The sequence below is a fragment of the Hippocampus zosterae genome, chromosome 2 (assembly GCF_025434085.1).
Source record: "Hippocampus zosterae strain Florida chromosome 2, ASM2543408v3, whole genome shotgun sequence".
NCBI classification, from domain to species: Eukaryota; Metazoa; Chordata; class Actinopteri; order Syngnathiformes; family Syngnathidae; genus Hippocampus; species Hippocampus zosterae.
The window spans coordinates 39,536,815-39,549,653 of record NC_067452.1 but is presented as its reverse complement, the minus strand read 5'-3'; the positions used below and the strand labels follow the sequence as shown (position 1 = coordinate 39,549,653).

General features: G+C 44.6%; 1 protein-coding gene and 1 long non-coding RNA gene across 53 annotated transcripts in view; one reads left to right on the top strand and one right to left on the bottom strand.

The window, feature by feature from the left end:
- LOC127596615 (uncharacterized) overlaps nucleotides 1–12,839 on the top strand; it is a 106,209-nt gene that overhangs the window by 8,431 nt on the left and 84,939 nt on the right. The gene's annotated exons all lie outside the window — the stretch shown is intronic.
- nid2a (nidogen 2a (osteonidogen)) overlaps nucleotides 1–12,839 on the bottom strand; it is a 47,844-nt gene that overhangs the window by 9,352 nt on the left and 25,653 nt on the right. For 2 of the 50 annotated variants that reach the window (XM_052059076.1, XM_052059080.1), the window contains 42 exons: nucleotides 11,995–12,122; nucleotides 11,801–11,906; nucleotides 11,558–11,691; nucleotides 11,381–11,486; nucleotides 11,153–11,268; nucleotides 10,928–11,033; nucleotides 9,671–9,804; nucleotides 9,269–9,374; nucleotides 9,051–9,175; nucleotides 8,874–8,979; nucleotides 8,620–8,753; nucleotides 8,422–8,527; nucleotides 8,217–8,341; nucleotides 8,046–8,151; nucleotides 7,848–7,972; nucleotides 7,631–7,736; nucleotides 7,418–7,542; nucleotides 7,236–7,341; nucleotides 7,016–7,140; nucleotides 6,799–6,904; nucleotides 6,586–6,710; nucleotides 6,404–6,509; nucleotides 6,184–6,308; nucleotides 5,967–6,072; nucleotides 5,754–5,878; nucleotides 5,572–5,677; nucleotides 5,352–5,476; nucleotides 5,146–5,275; nucleotides 4,955–5,079; nucleotides 4,780–4,885; nucleotides 4,567–4,691; nucleotides 4,384–4,489; nucleotides 4,171–4,295; nucleotides 3,955–4,060; nucleotides 3,742–3,866; nucleotides 3,525–3,630; nucleotides 3,309–3,433; nucleotides 2,124–2,229; nucleotides 1,905–2,029; nucleotides 1,728–1,833; nucleotides 1,491–1,618; nucleotides 510–615 (listed from right to left, as the gene is read on the bottom strand). In XM_052059076.1, coding sequence (XP_051915036.1) covers nucleotides 510–615; nucleotides 1,491–1,618; nucleotides 1,728–1,833; nucleotides 1,905–2,029; nucleotides 2,124–2,229; nucleotides 3,309–3,433; nucleotides 3,525–3,630; nucleotides 3,742–3,866; nucleotides 3,955–4,060; nucleotides 4,171–4,295; nucleotides 4,384–4,489; nucleotides 4,567–4,691; nucleotides 4,780–4,885; nucleotides 4,955–5,079; nucleotides 5,146–5,275; nucleotides 5,352–5,476; nucleotides 5,572–5,677; nucleotides 5,754–5,878; nucleotides 5,967–6,072; nucleotides 6,184–6,308; nucleotides 6,404–6,509; nucleotides 6,586–6,710; nucleotides 6,799–6,904; nucleotides 7,016–7,140; nucleotides 7,236–7,341; nucleotides 7,418–7,542; nucleotides 7,631–7,736; nucleotides 7,848–7,972; nucleotides 8,046–8,151; nucleotides 8,217–8,341; nucleotides 8,422–8,527; nucleotides 8,620–8,753; nucleotides 8,874–8,979; nucleotides 9,051–9,175; nucleotides 9,269–9,374; nucleotides 9,671–9,804; nucleotides 10,928–11,033; nucleotides 11,153–11,268; nucleotides 11,381–11,486; nucleotides 11,558–11,691; nucleotides 11,801–11,906; nucleotides 11,995–12,122 — 4,899 coding nt within the window. The remainder of the gene's footprint in view (nucleotides 1–509; nucleotides 616–1,490; nucleotides 1,619–1,727; nucleotides 1,834–1,904; nucleotides 2,030–2,123; nucleotides 2,230–3,308; nucleotides 3,434–3,524; nucleotides 3,631–3,741; nucleotides 3,867–3,954; nucleotides 4,061–4,170; nucleotides 4,296–4,383; nucleotides 4,490–4,566; nucleotides 4,692–4,779; nucleotides 4,886–4,954; nucleotides 5,080–5,145; nucleotides 5,276–5,351; nucleotides 5,477–5,571; nucleotides 5,678–5,753; nucleotides 5,879–5,966; nucleotides 6,073–6,183; nucleotides 6,309–6,403; nucleotides 6,510–6,585; nucleotides 6,711–6,798; nucleotides 6,905–7,015; nucleotides 7,141–7,235; nucleotides 7,342–7,417; nucleotides 7,543–7,630; nucleotides 7,737–7,847; nucleotides 7,973–8,045; nucleotides 8,152–8,216; nucleotides 8,342–8,421; nucleotides 8,528–8,619; nucleotides 8,754–8,873; nucleotides 8,980–9,050; nucleotides 9,176–9,268; nucleotides 9,375–9,670; nucleotides 9,805–10,927; nucleotides 11,034–11,152; nucleotides 11,269–11,380; nucleotides 11,487–11,557; nucleotides 11,692–11,800; nucleotides 11,907–11,994; nucleotides 12,123–12,839) is intronic. The other 48 variants (XM_052059077.1, XM_052059079.1, XM_052059083.1 and 45 more) reach the window with 48 other exon arrangements.

Genomic DNA, 12,839 nt, shown 5'->3' with positions numbered 1-12,839 from the left:
GTGATTAATGGTGCGCAGTGTCCCTTTGTTGACATGCACACACACTTTGTCTTGTCTTTGTGTTTACCTTGTAAAATCCATCTCGTAACTCACTTTATTGGAGAAGTTTAAAAGTTGCAGCTGGTTCTCAGGAAAGGCTGCGTACGTTTCAAGACGGAGAGGACGAGGACGACGATGGCCATTTGCGTATAACGTGGGAAAGCAGAAGCCTACAAGTGACTGTCAAGTAACAACAACCGTTCGGGTGGCGGGCGTCACCCTGAAAAAGGCAGCGTTTGCTTATGGTTTGGTTGCCGAGGAAACGGTCTATCCATCTTCCCACTAGACAAACTCTGAAGATGTTTGGACAGTCATAAAAGTTTTGTTTACAGCGAGAACTGCTTTTAGACTACGTTTGTGGATGTGTGTGTGTGTGTGTGTGTGTGTGTGCGCGTACCTCGGATGGAGGTCATTAGGGCAAAGAGTAAAACATCCAAGAGGACATGAAATGAAGACTGGTCTCAGCTTACCAGGAGCGTCACAGTCTACGGGAGGAACACCAGGCGGAGTTCTCGTTCCTGCTCTCTCTTGACCGTTGCTGTCCACACACCAACATTGTCCGATGGAACCGTGGCACTAGCCCATCAAACGATAATGACTTGAATGTTCACTTTCATGCAGTTCAACATCGACATTGATATTGATCAGATACAGAGCGTCCAGAAAAGTGATTCAAAGTAGAATTCGGGAGGTGCTGTATGTTGGCTGTATGTCAGCTCATCATCCAAAATATAAGAGCAAAGCGAGTTGAATCTGGAGAGAAGACAAACGCCTGAAACCTTCTTGAATGCCCTGCGTCAACCGTCGAGACCTTCAAGTTCCTGGGAATCACAGTCTCCCAGGACATGAAGTGGGAAGTCAACACCATCTCCATCCTGAAAAGGGCCCGGCAGCGGATGTACTTCCTGAGGCTGCTGAGGAAGCATGGCTTGCCACAGGAGGTGCTACGACAGTTCTACACGGAAAGTCATCGAATCAATCCTGTGTTCTTCCATCACGGTTTGGTTTGGGGCCGCCACAAAAAAAGGACAAAATCTGACTTCAACGGACAGTTAGGACGGCGGAAAAAATCGTTGGCACCGACCTACCCACTCTTGAGGACTTGCACACTGCAAGAATCAAGACAAGGGCACGGAAAATCCTCCTGGATCCCCCGCAACCCTGCCCACCACCTTTTCCAGCCACTCCCCTCAGGCAGACGCTACAGATCCATGCGCACCAAATCCAGTAGACACTTAAACAGCTTCTTCCCTCTAGCCATTAACTCCTTAAACAGTCACTGACGTAGTCACTCTTCTTGCACCACAAAATGGTACTACAAAACTACTGGTTACTCTAAAATGGTTCAATGACTTTGTTGTTTACGATGATACTAGTGCAGCGTGTTATACCGGAGACAAATTCCTTGTGTGTTGTACATACTTGGCCAATAAAGATGATTCTGAATGTACCTGTTGTGTTGCGTACTGTCCGTGAGCATCACACTGCGGCACAAAGGCTCCCACCAGTGGATAACCCTCCGGACTGGTTGTCTGTATACTCGCTCTGTGGTGTTCACATTGAGTTTTAGGACGTTGGTCTATTATTAAAAAAAAATGGTTGAGAGAAGGGAAAGAACGAGCATTGTCAAATATCTACCAACATATATTGAGTGAACGTGCCGAACGTAAGAGCTGTTTATTTCTTACTCGCTCTCTCACAGTCGATGGGAGTTGTACCAGGTGGAGTTCTGGTTCCGGGTCTTTCCTGTCCGTGGCTGTCCACACACCAGCAATGCCCAGTCGAGCCGTGACACTGAAACGGCAATAACATTTCAAAACATCATATGGCAAATAAACGAGGCCTCTAATTTAAAAATCGCTTACCTGTTGAGATGTGTACCGTCCTTTAGTATCACAATGAGGTATGAAGGCTCCCAGTATGGGATTGCCATCTGGACCGGGAGCCTGCGCACGATCTCTGTGTTGCTCACAATGAGTTTGAGGGCGTTCTGGCAAGTACAATTCATATTATACTTTGGATGGTACCCTGATCTGATGCAGTCCTTCTTGCAAATAAACATGAGAAAACATTCAAGTTAAGACCTTGGTTGTCACAGTTAAAGGGCGTTGCACCAGGTGGAGTTCTGGTTCCAGGTCGTTCCTGCCCTTGGTTGTCCACACACCAACAATGTCCACTCGAACCGTGACACTGGAACAAACGCCATGTTTCAGTCTAACCGTTCGTCCATTTATACCTGGGAAATACGAATACCCGATCGGGGTCGATGTGCTGATCGGGATGGCCGGACTCTCTTGTTGACTTGACGTAAACAGACTTTCACAGAAAGTGAGACCTTGTGAAAGTTGGAAGCCACACCCAAGTGACAGAAGTGCCTCCTCCAACTAGTCCTTTTCGAGACTGACCGCAAATCACTATTCAAGGCCTCAATGGGCTGCTCCCAAACCCATGTACACTTCTTATCCAAAACTATTGGAACAGGAGGCTTTTACTATTGGAACAGTAAAAGCCATTTTTCCTTCAACTCAAGAAAACAATCACCACAAACATTTCATGAACCAAAAATTACAGAGGCTTTACCAGTTAAAAGAATAGGGAGTCCAGGATAGAATTCGCCATGAAGTAAAGGTAAAATATTTGCAATTAACTATTACGTCTGCAAGCGGCTTGGTGGTCCAGTGGATCACGCGTCAACCTCACAGTGCAGAGGTACCAGGTTCAATTCCAGCTCCGGCCTCCCTGTGTGGAGTTTGCATGTTCTCCCCGGGCCTGCGTGGGTTTTCTCCGGGTACTCCGGTTTCCTCCTAACTGATTGAACGCTCGCAATCGTCCCTTGGCGTGAGTGTGAACGTGGATGTTTGTTTGTCCCTGTGCGCCCTGTGATTGGCTGACAACCGGTTCAGGGTGTCTCCCGCCGACTACCAGAAGTCAGCCCCACGACTCTTGTGAGGATAAGCGGATCGGACAACGGATGGATGTTATGTCTGCTCTCCTTAAAATTTTGCGTTTATTTTTTTTTTTTACAAACAATGATACCTTCTCAAAATGTACATGAACTCAACTTGGAATCTCTATCGCAGACATTGAGCATGGTTCATTCTGACTCAATTTCCTCAACCTCTGCTGTGATCCAGGACGTGAGAGTTTTAGATTATAGACAGGAGACTCTGTCAACCTTCCCTGGGAAACACTCACACTCAAAAACTTCCTAATGTGGATGTGGATATTAGTTGAAAAAGACACATATTCTTGATACTTTTTGTGTTTACCTGTTGAGGCGTGTATTGTCCATTCGCATCACATTGAGGTATAAAGGCTCCCAATATGGGATAGCCATCTGGACTGGTGGTCTGTACACTGTCTCTATGCTGCTCACAGTGGCTTTTAGGAGGTTCTGGAGATTACATTGCAAAGTTACGCATGGATTGTAAATACAAGACAGTATAAGAGAAAGTGTAAGTGTAAGAAACTGTTTAGTTTGGCACCTGGTTTGTCACAGTCGATGGGTGTTGTACCAGGACGAGTTCTGGTACCAGGTCTTTCTTGTCCTTGGCTGTCCACACACCAACAATGGCCAGTAGAACCGTGACACTAAAATATACAATATGTTTCAGGCGCATAAAGACCTTGAGGTCTGGGGACTGATCTGGTTGCATAGATGATACACAAAAGATGTAATGCATCAAACTGTGAAGAAAGTACCTGTTGAGGAGTGTAGTGTCCGTTCGCATCACACTGGGGTACATAGGCTCCCGTGAGTTGATGACCCCCTGGACTTGTAGTCTGAATACTTTCTCTGTGCTGCTCACAGTGACTTTTAGGACGTTCTAGAAAGTACGTTGTAAAGTTATACTTCAATTAAAAATAGAAGAGAGTCATCAGAGTGGAAAGACAGGGAAAGGTTTGCTTTGGCACCTGGTTGGTTGCAGTCGATGGGTGTTGCGCCAGGAGGAGTTCTAGTACCGGATCTTTCTTGTCCTTGGCTGTCCACACACCAACAATGGCCACTAGAACCGTGACACTAAAATACACAATATGTTTTAGGCGCATAAAGACCTTGAGATCTGGGGACTGATCTGGTTGCATTGACGATACACAAAAGACGTAATGAGGTAAACTGTAAGAAAGTACTTGTCGAGGAGTGTAGTGTCCATTATTATCACACTGGGGTACATAGGCTCCCGCGAGTTGATGACCCTCTGGACTGGTTGTCTGAATGCTTTCTCTGTGTTGCTCACAGTGACTTTTAGGGCGTTCTAAAAAGTACATTGTAAAGTTATACTTCAATTAAAAATGAAAGAGAATCATCAGAGCGGAAAGACAAGGAAAAGTTCGCTTTGGCACCTGGTTTTTCACAGTCAAAAGGTGTTGCGCCAGGTGGAGTTCTAGTACCGGATCTTTCCTGTCCTTGGCTGTCCACACACCAACAATGGCCACTAGAGCCGTGACACTAGAAATTCCACTCCGTTTTAGTCATTTAGAAGGATATACAAAAGACATGATACGTCAAACAGTCGAAAAAAGTACCTGTTGAGGAGTGTAATTTCCATTAGCATCACACTGGGGTACATAGGCTCCTGCTAGTGGTTGACCCTCTGGACTGGTTGTCAGAATATTGTCCCTCTGGTGCTCACAGTGGCTTTTAGGACGTTCTAAAAGTCACATTGTAGAGTTATACTTCAATTAAAAGTAGAAGAGAGTCATCACAATGTAAATACAAGGAAAGGTGAGCGTTGGCACCTTGTTGGTCGCAGTCAAAGGGTGTTGCGCCAGGTGGAGTTCTAGTACCAGGTCTTTCTTGTCCTTGGCTGTCCACACACCAACAATGGCCACTAGAACCATGACACTAATACACACAATATGTTCTAGTCACACGGAAAGATATACAAAATGTGTCAAACTGTCGAGAAAGCACCTGCTGAGGAGTGTACTGTCCGTTAGCATCACAGTGAGGTACATAGACTCCTACGAGTGGATGACCATCTGGACTGGTGGTCTGAACTCTGTCCCTGTGGCGCTCACAGTGGCTTTTAGTACAGTCTAAAAATGACATTATAAATGTATACTTGAATAAAAAATATGAGAAAGTCATCAGAGTGTACTGGCTCGGGAATGTTAAGACGTTGGCACCTGGTTTGTCACAGTTTATGGGTGTTGCACCAGGAGGAGTTCTAGTCCCGGGTCTTTCTTGTCCTCGGGTGTCCACACACCAACAATGCCCAGTTGAGCTGTGACACTAAAGTACACAACATGTTTTAGTCACATACAATGATATGTAAAAGACATAATGCATCAAATTGTCGAGAAAGTACCTGTTGAGGAGTGTAGTGTCCGTTAGCATCACACTGGGGTACATAGGCTCCCGCTAGTTGATGACCCTCTGGACTAGTTGTCTGAATACTGTCCCTGAGGTGCTCACAGTGGCTTTTAGGACGTTCTAATAATTACATTGTAAAGTTATACTTGAATTAAAAAAAAATACAGAAGCGAGTCATCAAAGTTTAAAGACAAGGGAGTGTTAAACTTTAGCACCTGGTTTGTCACAGTCAAAGGGTGTTGCACCGGCATGAGTTCTAGTACCAGGTCTTTCTTGTCCATGGCTGTCTACACACCAACAATGCCCAGTTGATCCATGACACTAAAATACACAATATGATTTAGTCGCAAAGAATGATACAGAAAAGACATAATGCATCAAACTGAAGGGAAAATACCTGTTGGGGAATGTACTGTCCGTTAGCGTCACACTGGGGCACATAAGCTCCCGCTAGTTGATGACCCGCTGGACTGGTTGTCTGAATACTGTCTCTGTGCAACTCACAGTGGCTTCTTGGACGCTCTAGAGATTATATGGTGAAGTTATACTTGAATCAAATTTAGCAGAGTGTCGTCAGAAAGTAAAGACAAGGAAAGGTGAGCTTTGTCACCTGGTTTGTCGCAGTCAAAGGGTGTTGCGCCAGGAGGAGTTCTAGTACCAGGTCTTTCTTGTCCTTGGCTGTCCACACACCAACAATGGCCAGTAGAACCGTGACACTAAAATACCCAATATGTTTTTGGCGCATAAAGACCTTGAGGTCTGGGGACCTATCTGGTTGCATAGACGATACACAAAAGACGTAATGCATCAAATTGTCGAGAAAGTACCTGTTGAGGAGTGTAGTGTCCGTTAGCATCACACTGGGGTACATAGGCTCCCGCTAGTTGATGACCCTCTGGACTAGTTGTCTGAATACTGTCCCTGAGGTGCTCACAGTGGCTTTTAGGACGTTCTAATAATTACATTGTAAAGTTATACTTGAATTAAAAAAAAATACAGAAGCGAGTCATCAAAGTTTAAAGACAAGGGAGTGTTAAACTTTAGCACCTGGTTTGTCACAGTCAAAGGGTGTTGCACCGGCATGAGTTCTAGTACCAGGTCTTTCTTGTCCATGGCTGTCTACACACCAACAATGCCCAGTTGATCCATGACACTAAAATACACAATATGATTTAGTCGCAAAGAATGATACAGAAAAGACATAATGCATCAAACTGAAGGGAAAATACCTGTTGGGGAATGTACTGTCCGTTAGCGTCACACTGGGGCACATAAGCTCCCGCTAGTTGATGACCCGCTGGACTGGTTGTCTGAATACTGTCTCTGTGCAACTCACAGTGGCTTCTTGGACGCTCTAGAGATTATATGGTGAAGTTATACTTGAATCAAATTTAGCAGAGTGTCGTCAGAAAGTAAAGACAAGGAAAGGTGAGCTTTGTCACCTGGTTTGTCGCAGTCAAAGGGTGTTGCGCCAGGAGGAGTTCTAGTACCAGGTCTTTCTTGTCCTTGGCTGTCCACACACCAACAATGGCCAGTAGAACCGTGACACTAAAATACCCAATATGTTTTTGGCGCATAAAGACCTTGAGGTCTGGGGACCTATCTGGTTGCATAGACGATACACAAAAGACGTAATGCATCAAATTGTCGAGAAAGTACCTGTTGAGGAGTGTAGTGTCCGTTAGCATCACACTGGGGTACATAGGCTCCCGCTAGTTGATGACCCTCTGGACTAGTTGTCTGAATACTGTCCCTGAGGTGCTCACAGTGGCTTTTAGGACGTTCTAATAATTACATTGTAAAGTTATACTTGAATTAAAAAAAAATACAGAAGCGAGTCATCAAAGTTTAAAGACAAGGGAGTGTTAAACTTTAGCACCTGGTTTGTCACAGTCAAAGGGTGTTGCACCGGCATGAGTTCTAGTACCAGGTCTTTCTTGTCCATGGCTGTCTACACACCAACAATGCCCAGTTGATCCATGACACTAAAATACACAATATGATTTAGTCGCAAAGAATGATACAGAAAAGACATAATGCATCAAACTGAAGGGAAAATACCTGTTGGGGAATGTACTGTCCGTTAGCGTCACACTGGGGCACATAAGCTCCCGCTAGTTGATGACCCGCTGGACTGGTTGTCTGAATACTGTCTCTGTGCAACTCACAGTGGCTTCTTGGACGCTCTAGAGATTATATGGTGAAGTTATACTTGAATCAAATTTAGCAGAGTGTCGTCAGAAAGTAAAGACAAGGAAAGGTGAGCTTTGTCACCTGGTTTGTCGCAGTCAAAGGGTGTTGCGCCAGGAGGAGTTCTAGTACCAGGTCTTTCTTGTCCTTGGCTGTCCACACACCAACAATGGCCAGTAGAACCGTGACACTAAAATACCCAATATGTTTTTGGCGCATAAAGACCTTGAGGTCTGGGGACTGATCTGGTTGCATAGACGATACACAAAAGACGTAATGCATCAAACTGTGAAGAAAGTACCTGTTGAGGAATGTACTGTCCGTTAGCGTCACACTGGGGTACATAGGCTCCTGCCAGTGGATGACCCTCTGGACTGGTTGTGTGTATCCTGTCTCTGTGCAACTCGCAGTGGCTTCTTGGACGCTCTAGAGAATATGCTTACTTACTTTCTTTTCCCCCTTTAAGACCAACCAGTCAAAATAAGTTAAAGTTTGGCACCTGCTTTTTCACAGTCAAAGGGTGTCGCACCAGCAGGCGTTCTCGTTCCAGACCTTTCTTGTCCTTGGCCATCCACGCACCAACAATGTCCACTAGAACCGTGACACTAGAACACAAATTTCATTTTAGTCAGAATGATGACACAAGACCTCAAACCGTCCAAGATTGTACCTGCCGAGGAGTGTAATGTCCGTTGGCATCACACTGAGGTACAAAGGCTCCCACCGGTGGATAACCCTCTGGACCCTCGGTTTGTATACTGTCTCTGTGCAACTCACAGTGGCTTTTCGGACGCTCTAGAGATGATATTGCAAAGTTATACTTCAAAAAGAGAGTCATCACAGAGTGTAAACACCAGGATAGTGAGTTTCAGCACCTGGTTTGGCACAGTCAACGGGTGTTGCACCAGGAGGTGTTCGAGTACCAGGTCTTTCTTGTCCTTTGTTGTCCACACACCAACAATGTCCACTAGAACCATGACACTAAAACAAACAATACGCATGCTTATACAGTATGTTTGAGTCATATTGATAATATGCAAAAGATATAATAGCTCAAATCATCTAGAATTTACCTGCTGTGGAGTGTACTGTCCATTTGCATCACACTGAGGTACAAAAGCTCCCAAAATGGGAAAGCCTTCTGGACTGGTGGTCTGAACGCTGTCTCTGTGCTGCTCACAATGAGTTTTAAGACGTTCCGGGTCTTCTGTTTCATTGATTTAATTAACAATATAGGTTTGAGCCATACGATTAAAAAATAAAAAAAACATCAGTACTCTATTATAGTACTGTATACAGAACATTGGGAAGGATTTGGCATTTGCACCTGGCTTGTCACAGTTAGTGGGTGTTGTACCAGGTAGGGTTCTGGTTCCCAGTCTTTCCTGTCCTTGACTGTCCACACACCAACAATGTCCAGTAGAGCCGTGGCACTGATATGAACAATAACGTTTAATAAAGCACATCATATACTAAAAGCAATGTCTCCTCTCTTCTAATTTACCTGTAGTGGTGTGTAATGTCCATTGGAATCACATTGCGGTACAAAGGCTCCCGCCACGGGATAACCCTCTGGACTGATAGTCTGGACGCCGTCTCTGTGCTGCTCACATTGGGTTTTAGGTTGCTCTGTAAATGATAACGCAAAGTTAGATATCTCATCGCAATATTAGTCAGTATGAAGTCATTCTCGCAACACTGAGAAATATTGAGCTTTGGCACCTGGTTTGTCACAGTCAACGGGTGTTGACCCAGCAGAAGTTCTAGTACCAGGTCTTTCTTGTCCTCGGTTGTCCACACACCAACAATGTCCAGTTGAGCCGTGACACTGAAATACACATTTGGTCTTAGTCGAACCAAAATACGGTGGTACATCTACTTACAATCGTCTCCACATGTGAAATTTTCAAGTTATGAAGCGCAACAGGAAAATATTGCCTCAACTTATGAAAGAAAAGAAATCTCAAGTCCAAAAGGTAAAAATACAGTCTGGGCTGCTACTTGCAACTTACTACTACTTACAAAATGTTCTACTTTAAGAGATTTCTTCCAGAACCAATGAATTTCGTAAGTATAGGTACCACTGTATATAAAATACAATGCATTGAGTCAGCACATATTTACCTGTTGTGGAGTGTATTGTCCATTTGCATCACACTGAGGCACAAAGGCCCCCACGAGAGGAAAACCCTCCGGACTGGTGGTCTGCACGCTATCTCTGTGACGCTCACAGTGGGTTTTTGTATGATCCGGTTCATCTGGATGCGAAAGACCGATTTAGATGTTGTCGTGTAAAACAAATTGAGTTTCCTGATCATTTTTGAAAGAACTGTTTAAATCCCTGTAAAAGTCAAGAAATACCTCTTCATTTTGTTGCACACTCAACTTTAGAGTTGGATAGAAACTAGATGCTGAGCCTTTTCCAATCACATGCATTTATTTATTGCAGTTATACTCTTATCACCTCTTTTTTCAAGGCGTTTTGAAGCACAGGTTGACGCCTGCCGAGGAATGACGGCGTTCTAAAGCCAGTGTTTAACCCTTGTGTGCTCCAAATTAAAAAGGCCTTAAGTTACGCATTTTACAATTTTTGTAGTGATGATGTTAAAAACATTCTTTTGTTTTTTTCAAACACTCAAAATGTTCAGAGGCATTTGTGCTATCCATACATATATAGTTTTTATTAGTTCTTTGGGATTTTTTATTCTTTATTTTTTGCAAAAGGGGGAAAAAAACTGTGTCTGGAGGTCCCAACCAAGCCCTACTACCAATCCCGACCCGACGTGTTCATGTAAAATGCATTGGTTTGAAGCCTCCTGCAAAAAGGCAAACTCATTTGCGATCCTCTGACGCCACCTAAAGTTGCAAAATTGGAATGACCTCAACCCAACAATGTGGCATGCTTACGTCTGTCCAAGCGAAAACAAAGCGATTGACGTAAAAATCGCGTGAAATGCATGTATACACAATAGGTTTACGATGCATTCAAAAATATGAATTATAATGGGTCTCTATGGTGCAAAATATGTAAATTGTGAAGATTAAGTTATCAAAACGTTTTTTTATTATTGCTGCAATACCTGAGAATTATCAGCCGGTGACGTCATGAAATTTAGGCCATTTTAGAACCCCTCCATAAGTTTCAGCTCTCTCGTGTTTTTCTGAATGCCTTTGCCTTTGATTCAAAGACATCATTTTACGTTTATCGCAAGCGGTGCACTACGAGGGTTAAGCAAGGAAAGCCTGGCAGCCTCGTAGCAATGAAACAAGACATCTGTTGCAGTGATTGTTACACTGCCAAGAGTGTAACAGTTTAACGACGTAGAGGGGTAAATTTAATGAAGCAGTCCATCATTCCCCGTGCACTTTTTCTTCATTCACCTGGTTTATCACAGTCTGTGGGTGGTACACCGGGACTTGTTCTGGTTCTGGGTCTTTCTTGTCCCTGGCTGTCCACACACCAACAATGCCCAGTAGAGCCGTGACACTGTGACACATGGGTGTTATATTCAAATTCATGGAGATCAAATAGCTAGGTGCTAGATGCAATCAAAGGCTTCAAAAAAACGTATCTCTGTAGTTAGTGGGTCATTCTCTTCTTCTGACCTGCAATGGCGTGTATTGTCCATTCGCATCACACTGAGGTACAAATGCCCCTACGAGTGGACTGGTAGCTTGGACGCTGTCTCTGTGCTGCTCACAGTGGGTTTTCGGACGGTCATCTGAGGACATTTAAAGAGTAGAAAGCACAAGCAGTGTCACAACAACACAACTTCCTGCACATATCCACGACGGTGACAGCAAAGGTCTTTCTGCTGAAAGTCTGTTTCGTACCGGGTCTCTCACAATCGATGGGAGTTGTACCAGGTGGAGTTCTGGTACCAGGTCTTTCCTGTCCTTGGCTGTCCACACACCAACAATGTCCAGTAGAACCATGGCACTAAAATAACAAGATTGATAAGCATAATCATATGGTAAACACATTATGTCTCCAATGTAAAGAATGCTTACCTGTTGAGGGGTGTACCGTCCGTTAGCGTCGCACTGCGGCACAAAGGCTCCCACTATAGGATAACCCTCTGGGCTGGTGGTCTGTACGTTGTCTCTGTGATGCTCACATTGCGTTTTAGGTTGTTGTGGTTGCTCTGGAGGGTTTCGAGGCAAACAAAGCATGTAAACAAAAAAAAATCTGTTTTACAGCAAGACAATGCTCAAGGTGTTGAAATGATGTCCTGTCTTCCACGTGGTCCTCACCATGTCTGTCACAATCTGTTGGCGCCATACCAGGAGTCGTCCTGGTTCCTGCTCTCTCTTGCCCCCTACTATCCACACACCAACAATGACCGGTGGAGCCATGGCACTGTGAATGAGAGTCAGTAACCTCCCTGAGCTCCACTTTTTTATTGAGTCAGTGGTCATCGATCCACTTTCTGGCTGTCATCACCCACCTGCAGTGGTCTGTATCGTCCATCAGAGTCACATTGTGGGACAAAAACCCCAACGGGCAGCTGCTCCAGTCCATCTTGTAGTCTGTCTCTGTGCTCCTCACACTGGCTTTTCGTACGGCCTGTCTGTCCTGTAGACAAGTGGGGATGGTAATTAGGCACTTTTTTTTTACCATGGCTGTACACTGTATGAAGAAAATGACACTATCTTGTCATTTCACGCAGTTGTGGGTGCTTCACTGTTCTCAGAAGACTTTCTCCATGCTGCCGGAGTGTGTTTGGGGGAATATGGCCAAAAAAGAGCAATTGTGTGAGAAGCCCTGGCTCCTCATCTTTGTTCAAGTCCCAAAGTTGTTTGAGTCATTGAGCTAAGACGTGTTCTTGAGCTTGAATGCTCTGGAAGATCGTATATTTGGGCGGTTTTACAGTGTCCGTTTATTTCCACAACCACAGGTGGAATAGCTGCCTATCAGACTGCCATACGGAGGAGCGGGGTTGGTCTGTTCATCTAGTATTGACCGCGAGGATTGTATGCAGGTGCTCAATCATGGAATCACAGTTTTGTTGTTTTAAATTCAAACCAGAAAAGGGTTGACTTCATGATTTAGTCCGTGTCCAACTTGATGTGCACAATTCCACTTTCACTCACAATAAAGGTGTCAAACTATCCTTATCACAGTGCAGAGGTACCGGGTTCGATTCCAGCTCCGGCCTCCCTGTGTGGAGTTTGCATGTTCTCCCCGGGCCTGCGTGGGTTTTCTCCGGGTGCTCCGGTTTTCTTCCACATTCCAAAAACATGCATGGCAGGCTGATTGGACACTCTAAATTGTCCCTTGGTGTGAGTGTGA